Source organism: Triturus cristatus, chromosome 4_2 (assembly GCF_964204655.1).
Source record: "Triturus cristatus chromosome 4_2, aTriCri1.1, whole genome shotgun sequence".
NCBI lineage: Eukaryota > Metazoa > Chordata > Amphibia > Caudata > Salamandridae > Triturus > Triturus cristatus.
In genome coordinates, this window is record NC_140586.1 from 233,949,626 (window position 1) to 233,971,414 (window position 21,789).

Here is a 21,789-nt window from a genome sequence, read left to right on the forward strand (position 1 = left end):
GGTCATATCCTGAAAAATATGTGAATTTATCCCTACATGTTTTTGAACTCCCTTGTGGGGGAGTTGGACAATGTTCCCATTGTGTATTATTAAAAGTGTGCAGCTGTTCTGCTTGGGTTTTCGGATCGGGTGGAACCCGCTCTACAGAGCCCTCCTGACCCAAACCAGAACGTTACCCCCTCCCTAGGGCCTTTTTACACCTAAATAACCACATATATATGTACCACCTAAGGACAGGGAATTCCTATTATATATATATATATATATCAAGACCTCACAGCCTCGCAATCTCAGCAATCACAGTCTCGCGGCCTCAGGCAGACCCAGAATCTCCTACCAGACGGCAGCAACACCCATAGTCTCGCGGCCTCAGGCAGACCCAGAATCTCCTACCAGACGGCAGCAACACACATATAGTCTCGCGGCCTCAGGCAGACCCAGAATCTCCTACCAGACGGCAGCAACACACATAGTCTCGCGGCCTCAGGCAGACCCAGAATCTCCTACCAGACGGCAGCAACACCCATAGTCTCGCGGCCTTAGGCAGACCCAGAATCTCCTACCAGACGGCAGCAACACCCATAGTCTCGCGGCCTTAGGCAGACCCAGAATCTCCTACCAGACGGCAGCAACACACATAGTCTCGCGGCCTCAGGCAGACCCAGAATCTCCTACCAGACGGCAGCAACACACATAGTCTCGCGGCCTCAGGCAGACCCAGAATCTCCTACCAGACGGCAGCAACACCCATAGTCTCGCGGCCTCAGGCAGACCCAGAGTCTCCTACCAGACGGCAGCAACACACATAGTCTCGCGGCCTCAGGCAGACCCAGAATCTCCTACCAGACGGCAGCAACACCCATAGTCTCGCGGCCTCAGGCAGACCCAGAATCTCCTACCAGACGGCAGCAACACCCATAGTCTCGCGGCCTCAGGCAGACCCAGAATCTCCTACCAGACGGCAGCAACACACATAGTCTCGCGGCCTCAGGCAGACCCAGAATCTCCTACCAGACGGCAGCAACACCCATAGTCTCGCGGCCTCAGGCAGACCCAGAATCTCCTACCAGACGGCAGCCTTAGCACGAGCTCATCCTATTGTTACCGTAGTACATGACAGGGGAATCGGGATTACCATATATCAGATCACACAAAGACTATTAGTTGAGCACAACCTGTTCTCTAGTTCGAGGGGCTCGTTTTCCCCCTCATCCAGTTACCACTTACCTGACCAGGATTAACCTCTGTTCATGTTGAGTTAACTCTGACTAAAAGAATAGGCTATCCTCCTATACAAAAATACACAACACATGCTAACTCACGACAAGCTAAATACTTTATTTAAATGCCACATGCACATTCGCGGAATACATCATATATATATATATAACCTGCAAGGAAAGTGAAGGGTTAAGTTATACACTTCAAAGAAAAAGGGGTCGACATCACCTGGATTGTATGTAGTCTGTGCTCAATGGTCATCTAGGTTCCCTTCTCCCTCTGTGCCTCGGCTTCGCCTGGAAGTCACACCTCCGCAGTCGCGGATCTACTCCCTTCTCCCTCTCCGAGTCACTGGAACCTCTTCCTCATCGGCTACTTTCTCCTCTTTAGATTCAAGTTCGTCATCTGTCTTCCCTGGAATAAGTAGTAGCTTTTTCCTGCTAACGGCCAGATGCCGCCTATGGTCTAGAAGCAAGCGCCCATATCTAACTCAGACTTTCACTAATATAGAGGTGCATTCTCTCATGGAAATTTCCAGCTCGAAACCTGCCGCCCACCAAATTCCTGTACCTCCCCGTGCCAAGGACACGTTCCCAGCCGGCCGGCCTGATGTAGTGTCTTCGGCAGGGGAAAAAATACATTCCTTCGATAAGGGCCGGCCTGAACCGGTTCTCTCCGAGCGAATAACACCTCATAACTAAAACATCACCCTCCCTCTAGAAGTGTCCCAAGCTGCTGGAGCAGAAGGAAAGATGGAGTCTCTCCTGTCTGAGGCCTACCAGGCCTGAATTCAGCACGACTCCATGAAATACCCTCACTATAGGGCAAGTTATCCTCGATGCTAACGAATCTATCCCCTAGGCTATGTATGTAGGCCCTGATCTATGGGTAGGAGCACAGGATTATGTCAAAGTGTCTAATAGATAGGCCCTATTCACTACTCTAGTCCTTAGACTTGGATGGAAAGAGACTGAAGTCATATTGATCGCTCTATAACACCAGAAGGCCAGGAAAATCAAGCAGTACATTTCACCCTTGACTTCAGTCTATTATACATACATTTAAACAGAAGTCACATCGGTGGAAGAATAATATGAAACAAAACTAACCGATCTATGTCTAGTACCAGATGTGCAGAATTGAAGCAGTGAAGGGATACATTGAATAAAACAACAGATAGAAATCAAAACAGCAATAGCAATCAAAATGCCACCTAATATGTAGCGTAGCATATGCATGTCCGGTAACCAATTAAAGAGCCAGTCAAACCAGCCCTGATCAATGTGTTTTCTAACTTCATTGGTTAAGTCATGCAATTTATCTATGTGTGCACGAATGGATTGTGTATGATCAGATAAGTTAAAACAGCAGAGGCCTTCGAAATCTGAGCAACCATGTCCATGTTTAAGCAAAAGATAATCAATGGCTGCTCTATTTTGCAAAATGGCCCTACGTTCACCCTGGGCATCTAATAGCAAGTCAGACAAGACTGTAGAAGTATGATTAATAGATTTAACCATCCAGCAAGCCATTTTCCCAATGGATTTGGCATTGTAAACCGCCAAAGCAGGAACACCAATAATTGAAACAGCTAGGCTAAGGTATTCAGACTTGGAATATAAATGCAAAGATGAGTCACAATCCTCCTGTAACATCACTGTATCTCGAAGCACACGAGAGTTGGCATTTGGATGGGAGGAGAACATGAGTAAACTCAATCTAGTGATGGCACACGGGCCTCCGGAAATGTTTGCAGGGACATATGGCCAGGAAGTATTACCACATGAGAAAAGCCATCCGGCAGGTAGCAACATCGCACGATAGTGACTGGGAGTAACTACCAAACTATTGCAAGTCATATTGTTCTGGACTGAGACACATCTCGTCGGTGTCCTCTGGAAACACAGAGTTCGTTCATGAGGTGTAAAGGAAGTGGCGCCCCTTAACTTGAGGCGTAGGCATTCAGAAATTGCATTAGGATTACATGTAAGAAAGAAGCATAAGTCACCTTGTGTAATATTGTACGTAATTATTTGGGACTGGATGGGGAGTTGCTCGTTCGGCAGTTCAGTACACAAAGGACAATATACATGGGTAGCAAAATCACCCAGGATAATATTCGGACGAGCCTTCGAAATGTTAAAGATACTGATTAAAGTCTCCAGCGAGGCGGGGACAGCAACTAGGCAGGTCGCAAGAATATCGTGCACAGATCTCATCGGTGTCAAACAGAAGTGAGGGGCATCAGTTACTCTCTTGGCCAGTAGGGTCCAAAAGTTCGATGATGAATCCCACGCATTGAAGGAACGCAACATTCGGGTTCCCAGTTCATCCCGGGTTGATGGGATCCCTTCCCTCTCGCCGAAGTAGTCCGAAGGGGGTCCAATACCGGCACATCCTGCAGCAACAATCCAAAGAATGATCTGAAAAAGAACCAAATACAGGCATTAATCATTCTCGTAAATAACATTTATCAGCTGGGACAGCTTCCCAGCTATCTTTCCCTGGCCTCATGACCAAGATGGTATTATCCTGACCGGTGGCAATAACCTCTGCTTGTTCAGGGGGATTCTTAGGCGATTGCACCCAAACCTTGGCCCCAGGGTTATCCGTAGAGCCAAAGCCTTTCTGGCCACGTACAGTTAGCAAAGTTGGGGCAGTGCCTTTCATTATTTCACCACTGAAAACAGGCATAATGAGTAATTGAGCCACTCGGTCAGTACGATGTATCAGCAAGTCAATCTCACTGCTATTTAGCAGAAGTACCTTAATCTCTCCCTGATAGTCGCTGTCAATAACTCCTCCAAGCACCTGGATGCCTTTTACAGCCAGCCCCGATCTAGGGGCGATCAATCCAAAATTCCCCGGTGGTATATGAATACCAACACCGGTAGCAATGATGACCCGATTTTTACTTTCCAGAACGGTGTCATCCATAGCATGCAAGTCTAAACCTGCCGACCCTGGGGTCGCTCTGCATGGAGCCAGAGCTCCGGGAGTAATTTCCCAGTACATCACAGTTTCATTGATTACATTAGGCATAGTCTCAACATTTGGGGGAAACAAACGCATGAGCGGAGATTCAGCATTTAAAAAAGGACGATTATTCAGGATCAATAGTGCTTGGGGTAGAAAGTCTCGCCAATTTTTATACTTGTCATCTGTTAACTTTCGTAACTGATCCTTTAGCAGGCCATTCAATCTCTCCACCAGGCCTGAGGCCTGCGGGTAATAGGGTATGTGAAATATCCATTCAATGTTATTTTCCACACAGAATTCCTGTACCAATCTTCCACGAAAATGGGATGCATTATCAGATTGAATTTGGAATGGCACACCATAATACATCATAATCAATTCTAATGTTTTTATGGTATTCAATTGGGTGGCTTGCTTACATGGAAGAGCTACCAGCAAGCCACTATATGTATCGACAATTGTGCAAACATATTGACAATTTCTACTCATGGGAAGGGGCCCGATGTAATCAATCTGCCAAATTTGAGCGGGCAGTTTCCCGCGATGTAAATGGCCTCTAACAATTTGGGGTACCTTACGCTGTCTGATATGTTGACAGACGGGACAATGTAAGATAACATTTTTGATTAGATCCAGAGGAATATAAATTCCTCTATCAGCAGCCCACCTGCTAGTGGCCTTCTCCCCAAAGTGTCCTGCCTTCTGGTGTGCCCATTTCGCCAATCCCGCAATGTCAGGATCTTGTCTGTCCACCACTGCCTCAGCAATTTTAGATTTTTCATCTGCAATGTTATGAAAAAATTTGTCAAGGGAGTCTATTGGGGTGTGAGCATCCACATGGAAGATGGTAACAGTACTCTGTGGGAGCATCTCCCAAATCTCTTGCCATAACTCTTTTCCCCACAATTCTTTGGAGTGTAACCTCCAATTATGGGAATGCCAGGTCGGCAACCAAACAGCCAGTCCATTGGCAGTGGACCAGGAATCGGTGAAAATGTGGCATGTGCCGGGTAACTCTTGTTTCAAAACTTGGTAAACAGCGTAAAGCTCGGCAAATTGGCTACTCTTCCCTTCACCAGTTGTGCTCAATAGTCTCTGTGTGATCGGATTATAAGACACCGCCTTCCAGTGTCGTGTCATTCCAATAAACTTCGCCGACCCATCTGTAAACCAAACATGGTTTCTGTCCTCAGCGGACAAATCATCAAAAGGTCTACCCCACTTGACAGGGGACTCCTGTTCTAAAGGTACGGAACACTCACTCTCAGTCTCAGCCGATGGTGCTTGCGCCACTTGCTCATGTAAAAACGCAACTCCTTTCGGACCCACACGTGCCCTGTCTTGTATGTACCATTTCCATTTAATCACACTCGCCTCCTGAGCATGCCCAATTCGATGAGTTTTTGGTGAACTCAAAACCCACTGCATAATAGGAATTTCAGGACGCAAAAATATATCATGTCCCAAAGTCAATTGCTCGGTATCCACCAAAGCCCAATAACAAGCAAGTAGCTGTTTCTCAAAGGGTGTATAACGCTCACCAGCATCAGGTAGCTTTTTGGTCCAAAACCCTAATGGTACCTTACTCCTGCCTTGTTTCTGCCATAGACTCCAATTTGCATAAGGGCCTTGCACAGACACATTCAAATCCACATCACCATCACGTACAGGCCATAGATCCATAGCATGTTGAATTGCCTCTTTCGCCAGACTAAATGCATCTTGCTGTTGCTTACCCCATTCAAATGCATTCTTTTTACGTGTAATTCGGTACAAAGGGGCCAATGTTTGACTCAAATGAGGAATATGCTGGCGCCAAAAACCAAATAAGCCAATGAAGCTCTGGGCTTCCTTCCTATTCCTCGGAACCGAAAAATCAAGAATCTTCTGTTTAACTTGAGGGATCACCTCGCGGTGTCCCTCGTGCCAATTAATACCTAAAAATTTTACAGCTTGAGACGGACCTTGTAATTTATCCGGATTGATCTCCCAACCTTTCCCACGCAGACACTCAATGACTCTATCTAATTGTGTCTGAACATCCTCTTGTGTTTCGCCTTGGATCAAAACATCATCAATATAATGACATATCTGAATTTTGGGATGAACTGGTACTTCAGCCAAATGTTCTGCCACCAGCCGGTGACAAATCGTAGGACTATGCACATAGCCCTGAGGAAGACTTCTGAACGTCATCTGGCGCCCGTTCCACGTAAAACTGAACTGTTCCTGACACTCAGGGGCAATTGGAATAGAAAAGAAGGCATTAGCAATATCAATGGACGCATACCATGTACCCGGATGTTTTTGGATTCTTTCAATTAAAGTAATGACATCCGGTACTGCAACAGTCAAAGAGGGTGTGTGTTTGTTCAATTCTCGATAATCAACAGTCATGCGCCAAGAATTATCACTCTTACGCACCGGCCAAACAGGATTATTCCAAGCAGAAGTAACTGGAGTTATAACGCCTGCATCAACCAACTCCTGAATGGTGGTACTAATCTCTTCATGACCACCCGGAATGCGATACTGCTTCTGACAAACCACTTTGGTCGCCTGGGGAACTTGTATAGGGGGCATCCTTAAACGACCAACCCGTATAGGTCTGGACGAGATATAATGCGTCGTTCCAAATTGGTAACACCCATCATCAAGATGCAACGTCATTCCCTTCAAAATATCAATTCCAATTATGAATTCTAAGAGTGGCACCACTAATACAGAATATTCCTTTCTAGGGATTCTACCTATTCTCATTTCAAGCAAAGTTTGAACTGCAGGGGTTTCTTTTCCTCCTAATCCGGTAATAGTAAAAGGCTGCCCTGTAAATTTCTTTGATTTTCCATGAATAAGAGTGGCCTCCGCTCCTGTATCAACTAATGCTCGGGCCCTTTGGATATTACGATGTCTCCAATAAATATCAATATCTACATAGGGTCTACTATCTCTGTGAGCCCATCTGTGTACCGGAGCTTGACCTATTTCCTAGTCATTCTTACTGCATTCTGTGTACCAGGACAAATCAGGATAAAGGCTCTCACGTTTCTTAGGTATCGATACCTCCTGTTCATATCCATCTCTATTACGAAATGGATTCCTGTCCTCTGCATTGTACTGCGGGTTTCGATCGGCCAAACCGTGTCGATCCTCTCTCCTTCTCAACTCAGGGGATTGATCCCTATCATCTCTACGTCTGCTGTAAGCATGATCATTTCTCCCCCTTTCCTTTTCCCCCTCTCTCTCCCTGTCCCGCTCTCGACGGGGAGACAGATCACGTGCAGGACGCCGATCATCACGACGATCAGAGCGCCCACGGCGATCATCATCACTGCTACCATCAGAACAACCACGATCACACGCAGTCGTTCGAACACGCCGGGCACCCTCCTTCCGATCCAAGCCCCGTTTGCGAAACATCTCCCACAAACGAGCAGTAGTCTCACCATCAATGTCCTCCCGACGCACACCATCAGCCAAAAGACCAGTAAAGATATCACGTCTAGTAAATTTATATTCACCAGGAGTACGAGTGTCAGGCCGGGACTGACGTTCAGGTTTAAACCACTCACCCAACTCACCGAGTTGGCGTACCGATTCCAACACTGTAGACAGTACATTACCAGTCTGGTTAATCAACAAAGTCATCATGACCTGCTTGTAGGCAACAGGAGAAGAGCGAATGATACGATTTCGCACAGAAGAAGTCAACATCCCATCAAGCAACCTGTCAGCCGTGCCCAGAAAAATAGCCGTTTTCATCACTTCTTCCTTAAGACGTTGCGCAGCATCACGCAAGGTATACCATGGCTTGTCATTGACAGGCCAGTCAGATTCAGTAGGATACTTCAAATTACAACCCTCAGTCGCCAATTGGAGCAAAGAAATTTGACCACCACCATTATAGTTACGAAAATGATCTTGCACAGTAGAATCCAAACTCAAAGAACAAAATTTCAAACAATCGCCAGTATCCAACATAATACCAGCAGCGCCTAGTTCATAAAGGCGCACCATCCATGTGAGCAAAGCCTCACCAGCCCGCTGCCGAAAGCGCAGCAAAATGTCACTAATTTCTTGTTGGGTAAAATCTTCTAAACAGTCTAAAGAAATACCCTGCGGAGCATTGGGAGACTGCTGCAACTTCCGACGAAAAACCGGATGCGCAGAGACTACGGGACGAGCATCACAAGGAGCTCGAGCAGTACTAGTAGAGGGACAATCAGTGTAAGAAGCATCGATGCCGCCCGAAGAGCGAGCGTAATCACGGGGTGCACCATCAGAGGTGCGAGAAGCAGACTTACATTCATGACGGGAACGAGAAGACTCGTGCTTGACAGACTCCTCACCCGAGGAACAAGACGTAGTCGAGTCCCAGATATTACCATCCCATTCATCAGGGTTCCAATCTAGTCCAGCTTTCGCCACGACCAGACGCACCTTACGCGTCGAAACTCGACCACGCCTGTTCTTGTACTTATAACGAGCAATCTGCACAGCCGCCCTTTCGGCAACCGTTTGATAAGTGTCAAGTTTGTCAGAAAGCAACTTATTTTGACACCGCAATAAAGTATTAGAATTCTGAATCTCAACAAAGTGTGCCTCCACATCCTTAAGAGAGATCTGCAATTTCAACAATCTCTCATGCAGAATCCGATACGCAGACAGAATAACCCAACCTCTGCGCCCCAAAGCGGGAACCTCCTCACCCTTCAATACAGGTGCCGTCTGCAAACAAGTAATCACGTCAGCCGGTTCCGCTGACTCCAAAGAAGAGTTCCAATTTTCACTCAGACCAGTAGAGTCAGCCCACTCACGGGCTAAGGCTCCATAAGGCGTTGAATCCCATCCGGGAATATCAACGGACAATTTAAGAGTAGATTTAGATTTCTTAGAAAACATCGCGAAAAAGAAAGAAAAAGAAACGCAGAGAAAGAGAAGAAAGAGAAAAAAAAAAAAAAGGAAGAGAGAAAGAAAGAGAGAAAAAAAAACTATACACGCAAATATATAAAAAAAGAAAACCACGCACACGCTGAAAGCAAACACAAGACAAAGACAACGCACACAGGTTTCGTAAACAGTTCGTGACGCCAAATGTTCTGCTTGGGTTTTCGGATCGGGTGGAACCCGCTCTACAGAGCCCTCCTGACCCAAACCAGAACGTTACCCCCTCCCTAGGGCCTTTTTACACCTAAATAACCACATATATATGTACCACCTAAGGACAGGGAATTCCTATTATATATATATATATATATCAAGACCTCACAGCCTCGCAATCTCAGCAATCACAGTCTCGCGGCCTCAGGCAGACCCAGAATCTCCTACCAGACGGCAGCAACACCCATAGTCTCGCGGCCTCAGGCAGACCCAGAATCTCCTACCAGACGGCAGCAACACACATAGTCTCGCGGCCTCAGGCAGACCCAGAATCTCCTACCAGACGGCAGCAACACACATAGTCTCGCGGCCTCAGGCAGACCCAGAATCTCCTACCAGACGGCAGCAACACCCATAGTCTCGCGGCCTTAGGCAGACCCAGAATCTCCTACCAGACGGCAGCAACACCCATAGTCTCGCGGCCTTAGGCAGACCCAGAATCTCCTACCAGACGGCAGCAACACACATAGTCTCGCGGCCTCAGGCAGACCCAGAATCTCCTACCAGACGGCAGCAACACACATAGTCTCGCGGCCTCAGGCAGACCCAGAATCTCCTACCAGACGGCAGCAACACCCATAGTCTCGCGGCCTCAGGCAGACCCAGAGTCTCCTACCAGACGGCAGCAACACACATAGTCTCGCGGCCTCAGGCAGACCCAGAATCTCCTACCAGACGGCAGCAACACCCATAGTCTCGCGGCCTCAGGCAGACCCAGAATCTCCTACCAGACGGCAGCAACACCCATAGTCTCGCGGCCTCAGGCAGACCCAGAATCTCCTACCAGACGGCAGCAACACACATAGTCTCGCGGCCTCAGGCAGACCCAGAATCTCCTACCAGACGGCAGCAACACCCATAGTCTCGCGGCCTCAGGCAGACCCAGAATCTCCTACCAGACGGCAGCCTTAGCACGAGCTCATCCTATTGTTACCGTAGTACATGACAGGGGAATCGGGATTACCATATATCAGATCACACAAAGACTATTAGTTGAGCACAACCTGTTCTCTAGTTCGAGGGGCTCGTTTTCCCCCTCATCCAGTTACCACTTACCTGACCAGGATTAACCTCTGTTCATGTTGAGTTAACTCTGACTAAAAGAATAGGCTATCCTCCTATACAAAAATACACAACACATGCTAACTCACGACAAGCTAAATACTTTATTTAAATGCCACATGCACATTCGCGGAATACATCATATATATATATATAACCTGCAAGGAAAGTGAAGGGTTAAGTTATACACTTCAAAGAAAAAGGGGTCGACATCACCTGGATTGTATGTAGTCTGTGCTCAATGGTCATCTAGGTTCCCTTCTCCCTCTGTGCCTCGGCTTCGCCTGGAAGTCACACCTCCGCAGTCGCGGATCTACTCCCTTCTCCCTCTCCGAGTCACTGGAACCTCTTCCTCATCGGCTACTTTCTCCTCTTTAGATTCAAGTTCGTCATCTGTCTTCCCTGGAATAAGTAGTAGCTTTTTCCTGCTAACGGCCAGATGCCGCCTATGGTCTAGAAGCAAGCGCCCATATCTAACTCAGACTTTCACTAATATAGAGGTGCATTCTCTCATGGAAATTTCCAGCTCGAAACCTGCCGCCCACCAAATTCCTGTACCTCCCCGTGCCAAGGACACGTTCCCAGCCGGCCGGCCTGATGTAGTGTCTTCGGCAGGGGAAAAAATACATTCCTTCGATAAGGGCCGGCCTGAACCGGTTCTCTCCGAGCGAATAACACCTCATAACTAAAACATCACCCTCCCTCTAGAAGTGTCCCAAGCTGCTGGAGCAGAAGGAAAGATGGAGTCTCTCCTGTCTGAGGCCTACCAGGCCTGAATTCAGCACGACTCCATGAAATACCCTCACTATAGGGCAAGTTATCCTCGATGCTAACGAATCTATCCCCTAGGCTATGTATGTAGGCCCTGATCTATGGGTAGGAGCACAGGATTATGTCAAAGTGTCTAATAGATAGGCCCTATTCACTACTCTAGTCCTTAGACTTGGATGGAAAGAGACTGAAGTCATATTGATCGCTCTATAACACCAGAAGGCCAGGAAAATCAAGCAGTACAGCAGCGAACACTGGCTCAATGTAAATAGTGATGTCCAAAATGATGGTGACCGAACATTTAACCATAATTAGCAGAATTAATATACAGATCCTCTAATTAGAAAACAGTATAATATTCCAGCTCTGAGAGCACTGAGTTTACAGTTTCATCATCCCAATCATCAGAATGTAACCCAGGTACAATAACATCACTCATACAAACCCTAAATACATAAAATATTTGCAGTATTTCCATAGGACCAAATACATAATAGGGGACTTTAGTCCAAACAATTCTATCAATTACTGAAACAGCTGAAATGTTCATGAGGGACAAGTCTCTTCTCAGTTTATGTGAAGATGAATGAGGCGTCAACCAGTTCTCTGGAAGCATGTTCTGGAATGTAAAGGCCATTTATCAGCAAGAAGAAGAAAGTCACAAATCCAATCGAAAGAAATAGGAAAACTAAGAAAAGTGTTATCCAAACATATATCCAAGGAGGGACCAGATAAGTGTGTTTCAGCCGTGAAAAGAAAACACAGAAGTTAGTTGGTTGAGCATCTAAAACAGAGGAACTGTCAAAAGAATTGGATGAAATATCATCTGCTCCCACGTAATAAACAGAAGCAGTTCATTGAAAAACTTTAGCCACTGGTAAAGCTAAAGAACTGGTAGGGTCAAGGGGTGTATCAATGTAAACGACATTGGCTGCAGAAGATGCAGAAGAGAGGACAGTACTTAATTCACTTGTGCGGTTGGTGTTTGTAGCGGTATGAGAAATTAACTGAAGTTTATTCCCCACACAACTGGGGGAAAGAACTTCAGTGGTGCTAACAAGCAGCAGAGGAATTTCCTTTTTGGCAGCGAGAGGAGTTAGGGAACTACCAAGGACTCCTCGTGGCCTACTATTTAGAATCAGCCACATGATGTGACTTGATGTGATCAATGGAGACAAAACGATTGTCTTTGGAACCTGGAAGCGGTGGCAAGATTACAGTTCTTGTACCTTGAATGCCAAGGACTGGCACCAGAGCACGGTATGATGGGCCAAAGTCCTTCTACACCGCTATCCATTCAAGATCCCCAACTTGTAGAATACAGCTGGGATGTTCTGTCTTCTCCTTGATTCCTGCAGAGACAGAGATCTTCAACTGCTCGTTAGATTGACTTCTCTCACTGAAGTTTTATAGATCCTGTAAGACAGCATAGAGATCATTTGCATCAAAGGGTGAGGCTGCCACCCCAATGTCTGGACCATCAATGTGTGGAACATAAATTTTGATGCCAAAAAAGGACCTTATATGGGTTCCTGCCACACAGATATTTTTAGGGAAATTATTTAGTGCTCGTTGAACCCCATATAGGTAGAGGATCCAACTATGCCTTTTACCTTATAGCCTAGCTGTAAGGGACTGTTTTACATCACGGTTCATCCTCTCCACAACAGTATTGCCCTCAGGCCAACGTGGAGAAGATAATGCACTGCTACACCCAGAGAGGCTGTAGTATCGCTATATTCTTTTGAGGCAAAAGCAGGGCCCTGGTATGAATGGAATATAGTCCATGCATGTGTCCAAACACAGACATGCAATTCTGAAATAACAGTCTGAGCATCAGTCGAACATTGTGGCCACACCCAGAGGAACTTGGAATAAGAACCAACCGCAGTCAGTATACATTTGAACGCACCATCCTAATTAAGAGGACCGCAGTGATCCAAATAAATGCAGTTGAAAGGTTTGTTGGAAATCAACAGGTATGTCTGCGGTGGACAAGCCATGGGGTAAGCTTCAATTTTTTGACAAATGTCACAACAAAGGACATATTTTTTGGCCTGTACGAATAAGCCACACCACCAATAATGCTGCTGTAGCAACGAAATTGTGCCCGCCACACCTGCGTGTGCAGAACTAACACCTTTTTGAGCAGTAATCAGTGCGGTCTTGGCTGGGAATCAGACGATCTCCAACACCTAGATTTGTAGCAAAGGGAATGTTTTGTTCACTTAAATGATATGTTTATTTAGCTGGAATCCTTTTAGGTAAAAGGTTGCCCTTGCTTGTAGCATTCACGGCAGCCAGTATGCCATCATCTATCCTTGTTTTATAATAAGTAATCACACCAGCAGTTGCAGTAACCACCACAGATTTGGCCCCATTATCTGCCAAAGAATTCCCTACAATGTGTGTTCCCACACGTTGATGACTCAAGGTATGTATAAAATGTGTCATTGGCAACCTTTCTTTGAGGTCTGCCACTTTAACACAAAGTGTTTTATGCTTTATCATGCTGCCTTTAGAATCGTTGGATCTATTTTGGCACCAGTAGTGTAAGTTGTCACTGAAAGACTGAATACAGTAATACGAATCACATACAATCAGTATGGGTAAATCAGGATATATATGACTGTTGCCTTTAGAATCATTGGCTCTATTTTGGCACCCGTAGTGTAAGTTGTAACTAAAAGACTGGATACAGTAATACGAATCGCACACAATCAGTATGGGAAAATCAGGATATATATGTTCCAGTGCAAGAAGCAAAGCTTCGAGTTCAACCAACTGTGCAGTGCAGTCCCACAAGGACTGTGTGCAAGTTTGTTGTGGTTAGAATTTTCCATCCACCTTTACTCTAGCAACAGTGGCGCACGCTGCTGAATATTGGTGCCTGGTGCCTTTAGCAGGCTGGGATGAACCATCAGTATTAACAACATATTTATACTGTTCAAGAGGTAAAACAATGGTGGACATGGGATAAACATGCTTCTAATGAATAAATATGTGTGACTGTAAAGACGGGTCAAAGACGAAGTCTATATCCGTAGCTGTTAAGGATAGTACCCATTGGATCCATCTAGAATGGAGGGCTTTGGCATTTGGAATGCTGGCTTTTGTAACAGCCATTAAGGCTGGAATAGGAGAAAGAATAATAATGCTTTTCCCTTGTGCACGTGGCTGCTTCCTAAGTATAGCCATTTGCACTGCAGTCAGTATTTTCTCAATGGATGCAAAACGCATTTCCTCATCGAAATATAAATGCGATTTATATGCAATTGGCACTGTCTCACCTTAATTGAAGGCGATATAGTTAAACATAATGGCACCCGCAATTATGCGTATGACGAGGTTAGTCGTGTTCACACATTATTTATGTAAAGATCTGTGTGTGTCTGTATATGCTGATGTCCAAAGTAAACTGTAAAAATCAGGACAAATTAATTCATGCAGTGATTTTATGCATTGTGCATAATCAGGTATGTAAGTTCTGCCAAAATTCTGGAATCCTAACAAGGAGTCCAATTTTTAAGAGTGTTGGAAGGTTGCTGCTGAGTACACTTCTCCAAGAAATGTGGTGCAAGGCTTTTTCCCTCATGAGTAAGTTCATATCCCAAAAACAGGACACGTAAAAAAACTATATTAGATTTCTTAAAGTTGAACTTATAGCCAGACGCAGTGAAACGCAGAATTATGCGATCCACCCTGGCCAGGTGAATGTTTATTGTCCGTGAGGTAAATATCATCTACTTAGGACAGTCTGTCTGGATGAATATCATATAGAATTGACACTATACTGGCTGCAAACAGTCCTGGATTGTTCTTATAGCACATGGGCAAATGGGAGAAACAACGCTGAAAACAAAGCGCTGAGAAGGCAGTCCAATCCCTGCTTTCAGGTGCTATATTTTGGCAGAAAAAAACATTGGAAGTATCCAAGGTTTTGTATTTTTTATGGACTATATTATTTAAAAGTGACGTACTGTGCGTGTTTTGTATTGCAAAAGTGCATGTATGACTGTTTAAATGTCTGTAGCCTAAGACTATGCAATATGAATGATACGGTTTCCAGACAGGAAAAAGAGGATTATTCATTTGAGAGAAACAGGGTGCAACTACTCCCTGGTACTCCAATTGGGAGGGTATTTCTCTAACAGGTGCTTTAGCACCCTATTTTATGGGTTTTTGTGGTTGTACCTGTGGGCTGGATCTTATGGTTATTACATGATAAGGAGAGTCCTTATCCCAGCCAACATGATTGCGATATAAAGCGGAGGCTTGTGCAAGAGCCCATTCTGCAGCATGAGCTTGTTTAACTTCATCAGGGAGAAGCGCAGAAAATGAAGGAAGGATGACATCCTCACCTTGTGGGGATGTCTGGACAAACTATGGAGAGCCAATTGACCTCCGCTAAAAGGATGTCATATGATAAAATTTAATTTTCCCAGAAAATTACCCTAATGGTTTTCTGTATGTTACCCTCAATTTCTATATTTAGATTGTATAATCTATCTGGAGGGGCTACGTGCCTGTCTAGGGTGTCAACTGAATGTTATCCATAGCTGTCGCTGCCAAAAACTCTTGGAGATTCCAGCGCAATATAGTGACTTGTGCAGCACTGTTGAGGAGAGTCACCAACCACCTCCTGCTCAGGAGAGTTCACATTGTTTGTAGCATATTTTGCGGTTATAGCTGCAACTTTTTTTTTTTAAATTGGTGCTTAAATGGAGGCTGTTCTTTTCTCCTTAATCTTCACATCAGACGAGCATGGTGATTCCCTCTTTGGTTTCACATACTCTTTATCTGCGGTCCGATCGCCCTCCTCTGCCATAGTGCTTGTCAGATGAGTCCTGAAAGGAATGAGGGGAATGGGTATCAGCAAGCTGATACGGACCAGGCGCTTTTATTTGTGTGCCTCTCAGAGGGCTCCAATGGTGGGGAACCTCCTCGAGATTTAACTTTTTGTTTTGAATTAGGTTTGTCCTATTGTTTTTTAACAAACTACGAGTATTGCTTGGCAGTATCCTTGTCAGAACTAGGCTTGCCAAGTTGTGGTTTAGTAGGTCTGTTTCTCAAATTATTGTGTCCTAAAGAAGTGTTGGATAGTGTAGTTGTAAAAATACTATCCCCATGTACCCCAAAACCCATACCCACCCAAAAACTAAAAAATCCCCATTACTTACCTTATAATGCGTTGTAATGGCATGCGTTGTAATGGTATTCGGTGTAATGGCATGCGTTGTGGTAACATGCATTGTAATGGCATGCGTTGCAATGGCATACGATGTAAAGGCAGCTGCGTTGTAACAACTGCATTGTAAAGATAGTGTGTTGTAATGACTGCGTTGTAATGGTTGTTTCTCTATCTGCTGCTTGCTTCTGTTTCCTTCCACTGTGGATACTTTTTATCTCGCCTCCCTGTTGTGTGTATATTTTTTTTAAATTAATGAATTACTTTTTTTAATTTAATTTTTTTATGAGGGCCCAGCAGCTGCAAAGTACAACCCGGCCGCTTGTAAAATGTTTTTACTTTCACACTCCCTTTCTTTGCCTTCTTTTTTTCCTTTGCTTACTGTTCTATCCTGGCTGTCCTCCATTTTAGAGTTGGAAATTAAATATGGGCACCATGCATCACTCCACACAAGTATACAGCACTACTCACGCTTCATCAGGCAAGAGCACACAAAAGTGGCCATTTTAGATTTTTTTTAAATAGAGGACCCATTATAAAATCGCCGGGCAGGCATGTGCCTGCATCATGACGCATGAGAGTGGCACTAAAAAAGTATTAGCAAATGCTTCTGGTTTATAGACCCAAGACCTATTGGCTTTGGCAATGTATGTTAGTTTTGTACCTGGGCCGAAAATGTATGTTGCTTATCCATGGTATTGCTGTGATTACCACATCTGTAGATGTTTGTGAACCTCAACAGTCATAGTTTTCTTTTAAAAATTTCTAACAAATTATAGTTTCCTATAACCGCCATGGGTATTTGTGATCAATGTCATGAGTTGTGTGAAAGTTGCCATCATATTGAAATTCCTAAACACCGTGGAGCTCTTTCTATGTGCAACAATCCAATATTTTTGAGCATTTACAGTATCGTTAATAATAGTAGGGGGTCGCCTTGGGTTTGATCTGAATTTCAATTTGTTCATCAACAGTAAATCTGGAGAAATTTAAGTATATTTCTGATATACAGTCCAAGTTTAACACTACTGTTAGTGAATGTTTCCGTTATTTGCACGACCAAGTCTAGATTATTTCAGCAAACCTGTGTTTGCTACCTGGTCTGTAGACCGTCATGAAATAGTTCTCTGTTTTTTTAGGCAATGTATCCGTTGAGCACCTCTTTTCTTTACAACTACACAAGTTGTGGTGTATAGGATGGGTTATACACCACTGTGCTTTTCAAAAATCTGAAACGATGCAGAGGCAAGTTGAACGTGAACTCTTTTGATGAGTCCCTCTCAAAGCTAAAATCGGTATCAATCATATCAATATATAAGCTGCACCCACCATTCCTAGATATCTCAATCCCAGCCGGCCTAAAAATCGATCGCCCTGATGAAAAGACATCATGCAGCCGACAGAGTCCTCATCTGTTCCCCTGACCCATGCTTTGCTCCTGTTATAATATTTTTTAGTAAAACCTCAGCTTTGTGTGGGTTTAAGATCACTTATAAGGCTAATGTTAGGTATAACCACAACTATGAACGATGACTTCACTTTTTCGAGGATATTGGTTGCTCTCCATTGAAAAGACAGCCGCCATCTCTCTGCAGCAGCTTTGGTTGTGCCCTAGGGATTCTTACTGGTTTTGATTTTGAGAAGGGAATGGCTCATTCTCATAGGTCTTCCTATGGGGAATTTCAGGGTTGATATATTTATGAATAATGAAATCTTAGAGACTGACTTAGACTGATTCGTGACATACTGTAAAAGGAAGCAAGACAAAGGGGTTTGAGCCTTTACTGAATGGAAATCGAGTCTTGGCCACTTGAACCAAATATACTCACCACATCGTAGCACAGCTTGTTTCAGCTGCACATTGTTTGGATACGTTTGCTTTGTGTCAAATCTTGCTAATAGCTTGCAATCTAATGTTATCTACTTTTTCTGATGAACTGATAAAATTACTTATATTGATTAAGTCGACAAAGTGATTCTTAAATTTGTTTGCAAGATACTGTTTATGTAGATGTACTATCTCATTAAATTGTATTACCACTATCAGTAGGGGGGGCACTGCTCTTTTATATCCGTTAAGAGGAGGTGGATGTACAGTTCACCCTGTTTACAGTTTACATATGTCAATGCACATTATATAGGGATGAAGGGACACCCACCGCTTTTTGGATGATGTCATGTTTTTACCAAACTCTGAATCCGGCCAGGAGTTTGGTCGGTTTGGCCAGAATAGGGAAGTACACTAGCAATTTATCTGTTTATCCTATTCATACTAATTCTGTTACTCTTTTTTCTCAGATCTCTCTTATCTCCTAAATTGATAAGACAAAGGACGAGATGTTGCTAGATTTTGCTATCTGTTTTGTGAATGTATACTATTTGTTCTCCTTTATACCTAATTGTATGATGCATTCTCAAAATACACCCATGTGAATTTTGAGGGTGTTCTTTCGACAATGCAGATTTGTAGGTGTACATCAACTCTTGCTGGTAAACTCAGATAGGGCCACCCATTCCTCAACCTAAGTCACAAGTTGGCTCACACATAAAATCCAGTAAACTGGTGGAATTGCATTGTGAGTAAATTTACTTTACTGCACATTTTCATCATTCCTGGTTCTGTGACTCAGGAATGTTATTTTATCCTTGCAAATACACAGATTTGCAAATCTAAATTTTACTAACCTTTGAGAATTATGCCCATAATGCCATATTCTTAGCCCATTGCAAGCCTGCATGATCAAATATGAGAAAGGAAACATGGTTAATTTCTAGTTTTCTATGGTTGACCCAAATTTAACCAAGAATAACAAAAGTATATGGTTGACGCTTAAAAGAAGTAAATCTCCTTAAATCAGTGGTCACTCTGAAACTCAGCCTTCTTTCCATGAGATCCATTCAAGAATGTTGAAATCCAGTAGCGGCTCGTGGAGGCAGTTCGGTGGGGCAGTGAGGCGGGGCAGTGAGGCGGGGCGGGGGAGGGGCAGGGTGGGGAAATGTAAACACCGGAATATGGATGAACGGAGGTAAGTACACATGTAAATTAATAAAACGAATTCCTTTGTGGGGGCTGCATCGCATTTTGCGATGTAGGGCGCGCAACGAAATTTGTTTTATTAATCTGAGACCTCCTCGACAGTTCTTCACCGAAACATGGACCAACATCACCTCGGGACCGGACATTGCCATCACCATTCCCCAAGGATACAAGATCTTCAGAAAGTACCACCCCACCCACCCGGGAGGAGGAATCACCATTGTCCACAAATCCAACCTCCACCTGAGCACACTCCCTGACAAGCCAACAGACCTGATGGAAAACCCTTACTTCAAGATACTGGCCAGCCCTACCACCACCCTCCGAGGAACCCTCATCTACCGACCCCCTGGACCCCACTGACTTTTCACCAACTCCATCTCCATCAAGGACATCATCTCCCCGCATGCCATTGCGTCCACCAACTACACCCTACTGGGAGACCTCAACTTCCACCTCGACAACCAACTGGATCCCAGCATCACATCCCTCCTGGACAACCTCCACAACATTGGACTCCGCCAGTTTGTGACCGAACCCACGCACTCAGCAGGACACACCCTCGTCCCCCTCTTCACAACAGATAACTCCATCACCTTCAGCCACACCACCGAACTCCCATGGACTGACCATCGATGCGTCCACTTCACCCTCAGAACGCCCACCATCCATAGACACCTGATCCCACGAAAGAAACTGGACCAGAATCACCGACGACCAGCTAACCTCATCACTCAGCAACTCCTTCCCAACCATTGCGGAAAACGACAACCCCAACCCCGAGCCCGGACCCTGCACAGATGGATCTCCAACAACGCCAACATCATAGCCCCCCTCAAGAAAAACAACAACACCCACGCCAAGAAAGCCAGATGGTTTAACACTGAACTTCGAGAGTCCAGACACACTTGCCGCCACCTCGAAAAGGCCTGGAGGAACATCAAATCCACAGAAGCCTACAACCACTTCAGAGCCGCCACAAACATCCACCACCAACTCATCAGAAATACGAGGAATAAAGCGATTGACGACAGAATCTCCACTCACGCACACAACAGCAAAGAACTCAACATCATAAAGGAGTTTGCCCAACCCACCAGCGAGTCCACTGACATCCCTCCCTCACTAGCCCTTTGCGACAAACTCAGCACCTTTTTCCACCACAAAATTAAGAGCATCTATGACAACTTCAACGAAGACAACCAATACACTGAACCCTCACTAACCACCCCCGACACCCTGAAGCCAGCGATCGACAACTGGACAGCCCTGACCATCGAAGACACACTGAAGACGATGAAGTCAATCCAATCCAGGGACCCACGGACCCTTGCCCCCACCACATTTTTGACAGAGCCGCCGACACCATCGCACCGATGCTCTGCCACACCATCAACCGCTCCCTGGCAACAGCCACGTTCCCCGATGACTGGAAACATGCCGAGGTCAACCCCCTACGGAAGAAACCCTTGGCGGACCCCACTGACCTAAAAAACTACAGACCCATCTCCTTGCGCCTGTTTCCCAGCAAAAGTCATTGAGAAAGCCATCAACAGCCAACTCGCCACATTCATTGAAGAGCACTACATCCTCGACTCCTCCCAATCCGGCTTCAGAAAAAACCACAGTACGGAAACCGCCCTCCTCGCTGCAACTGACAACATACGCACCCTACTGGACAAAGGAGACACAGCAGCCCTCATCCTCCTAGACCTCTCAGCGGCGTTCGACACAGTCTCTCACCGCACCCTAATACGCAGACTCCACGACGCAGGGATCCAAGACAAGGCCCTCAACTGGATCTTCTCCTTCCTCTCTGGCAGAACGCAGCGGGTCAGACTCCCCTTTCCCTTTCTGACCCTACACCTACCACCTGCAGAGTCCACCAGGGGTCCTCCCTTAGTCATACACTCTTCAACGTCTACATGGCTCCGCTCACCCCCATCGTCAGAACCTACGGACTCAACATTGTGTCATACGCAGACGACACCCAACTCATCCTCTCCCTATCCAAAGAACCCAATACATCCAAACACAATTTTCGAGAAGGCATGGAAGCCGTCGCCAAATGGATGAAAAACAGCTGCGTACAAGTAAACACCAACAAAACAGAAGTGCTCATCATGGGCCCAAACCCTGATGCATGGAACGACACCTGGTGGCCCCCCGCCCTTGGAAGCCCGCCCACCCCCACGGACCATGCACGCAACCTGGGAATCATCCTGGACTCCGAGCTCAAAATGGACCGCCAGATCAACTCCGTCTCGTCCTCCTGCTTCCACACCCTCCGCCTCCTGCGTAAGATCTTCAAATGGATCCCCTCGAACACAGAAAGACCATCACTCATGCCCTCGTCACCAGCAGACTTGAC

The 21,789-nt window shown here is 45.4% G+C and overlaps 1 protein-coding gene across 1 annotated transcript in view; it reads right to left on the bottom strand.

Moving 5' to 3' along the window:
- Positions 1–15,910: 15,910 nt before the first annotated feature.
- Positions 15,911–21,789, bottom strand: part of LOC146833508 (uncharacterized) — a 51,308-nt gene continuing 45,429 nt past the window's right edge. The window contains exon 3 of the mRNA XM_085599904.1: positions 15,911–16,040. Within this exon, the coding sequence (XP_085456030.1) occupies positions 15,911–16,040 (130 nt within the window). The remainder of the gene's footprint in view (positions 16,041–21,789) is intronic.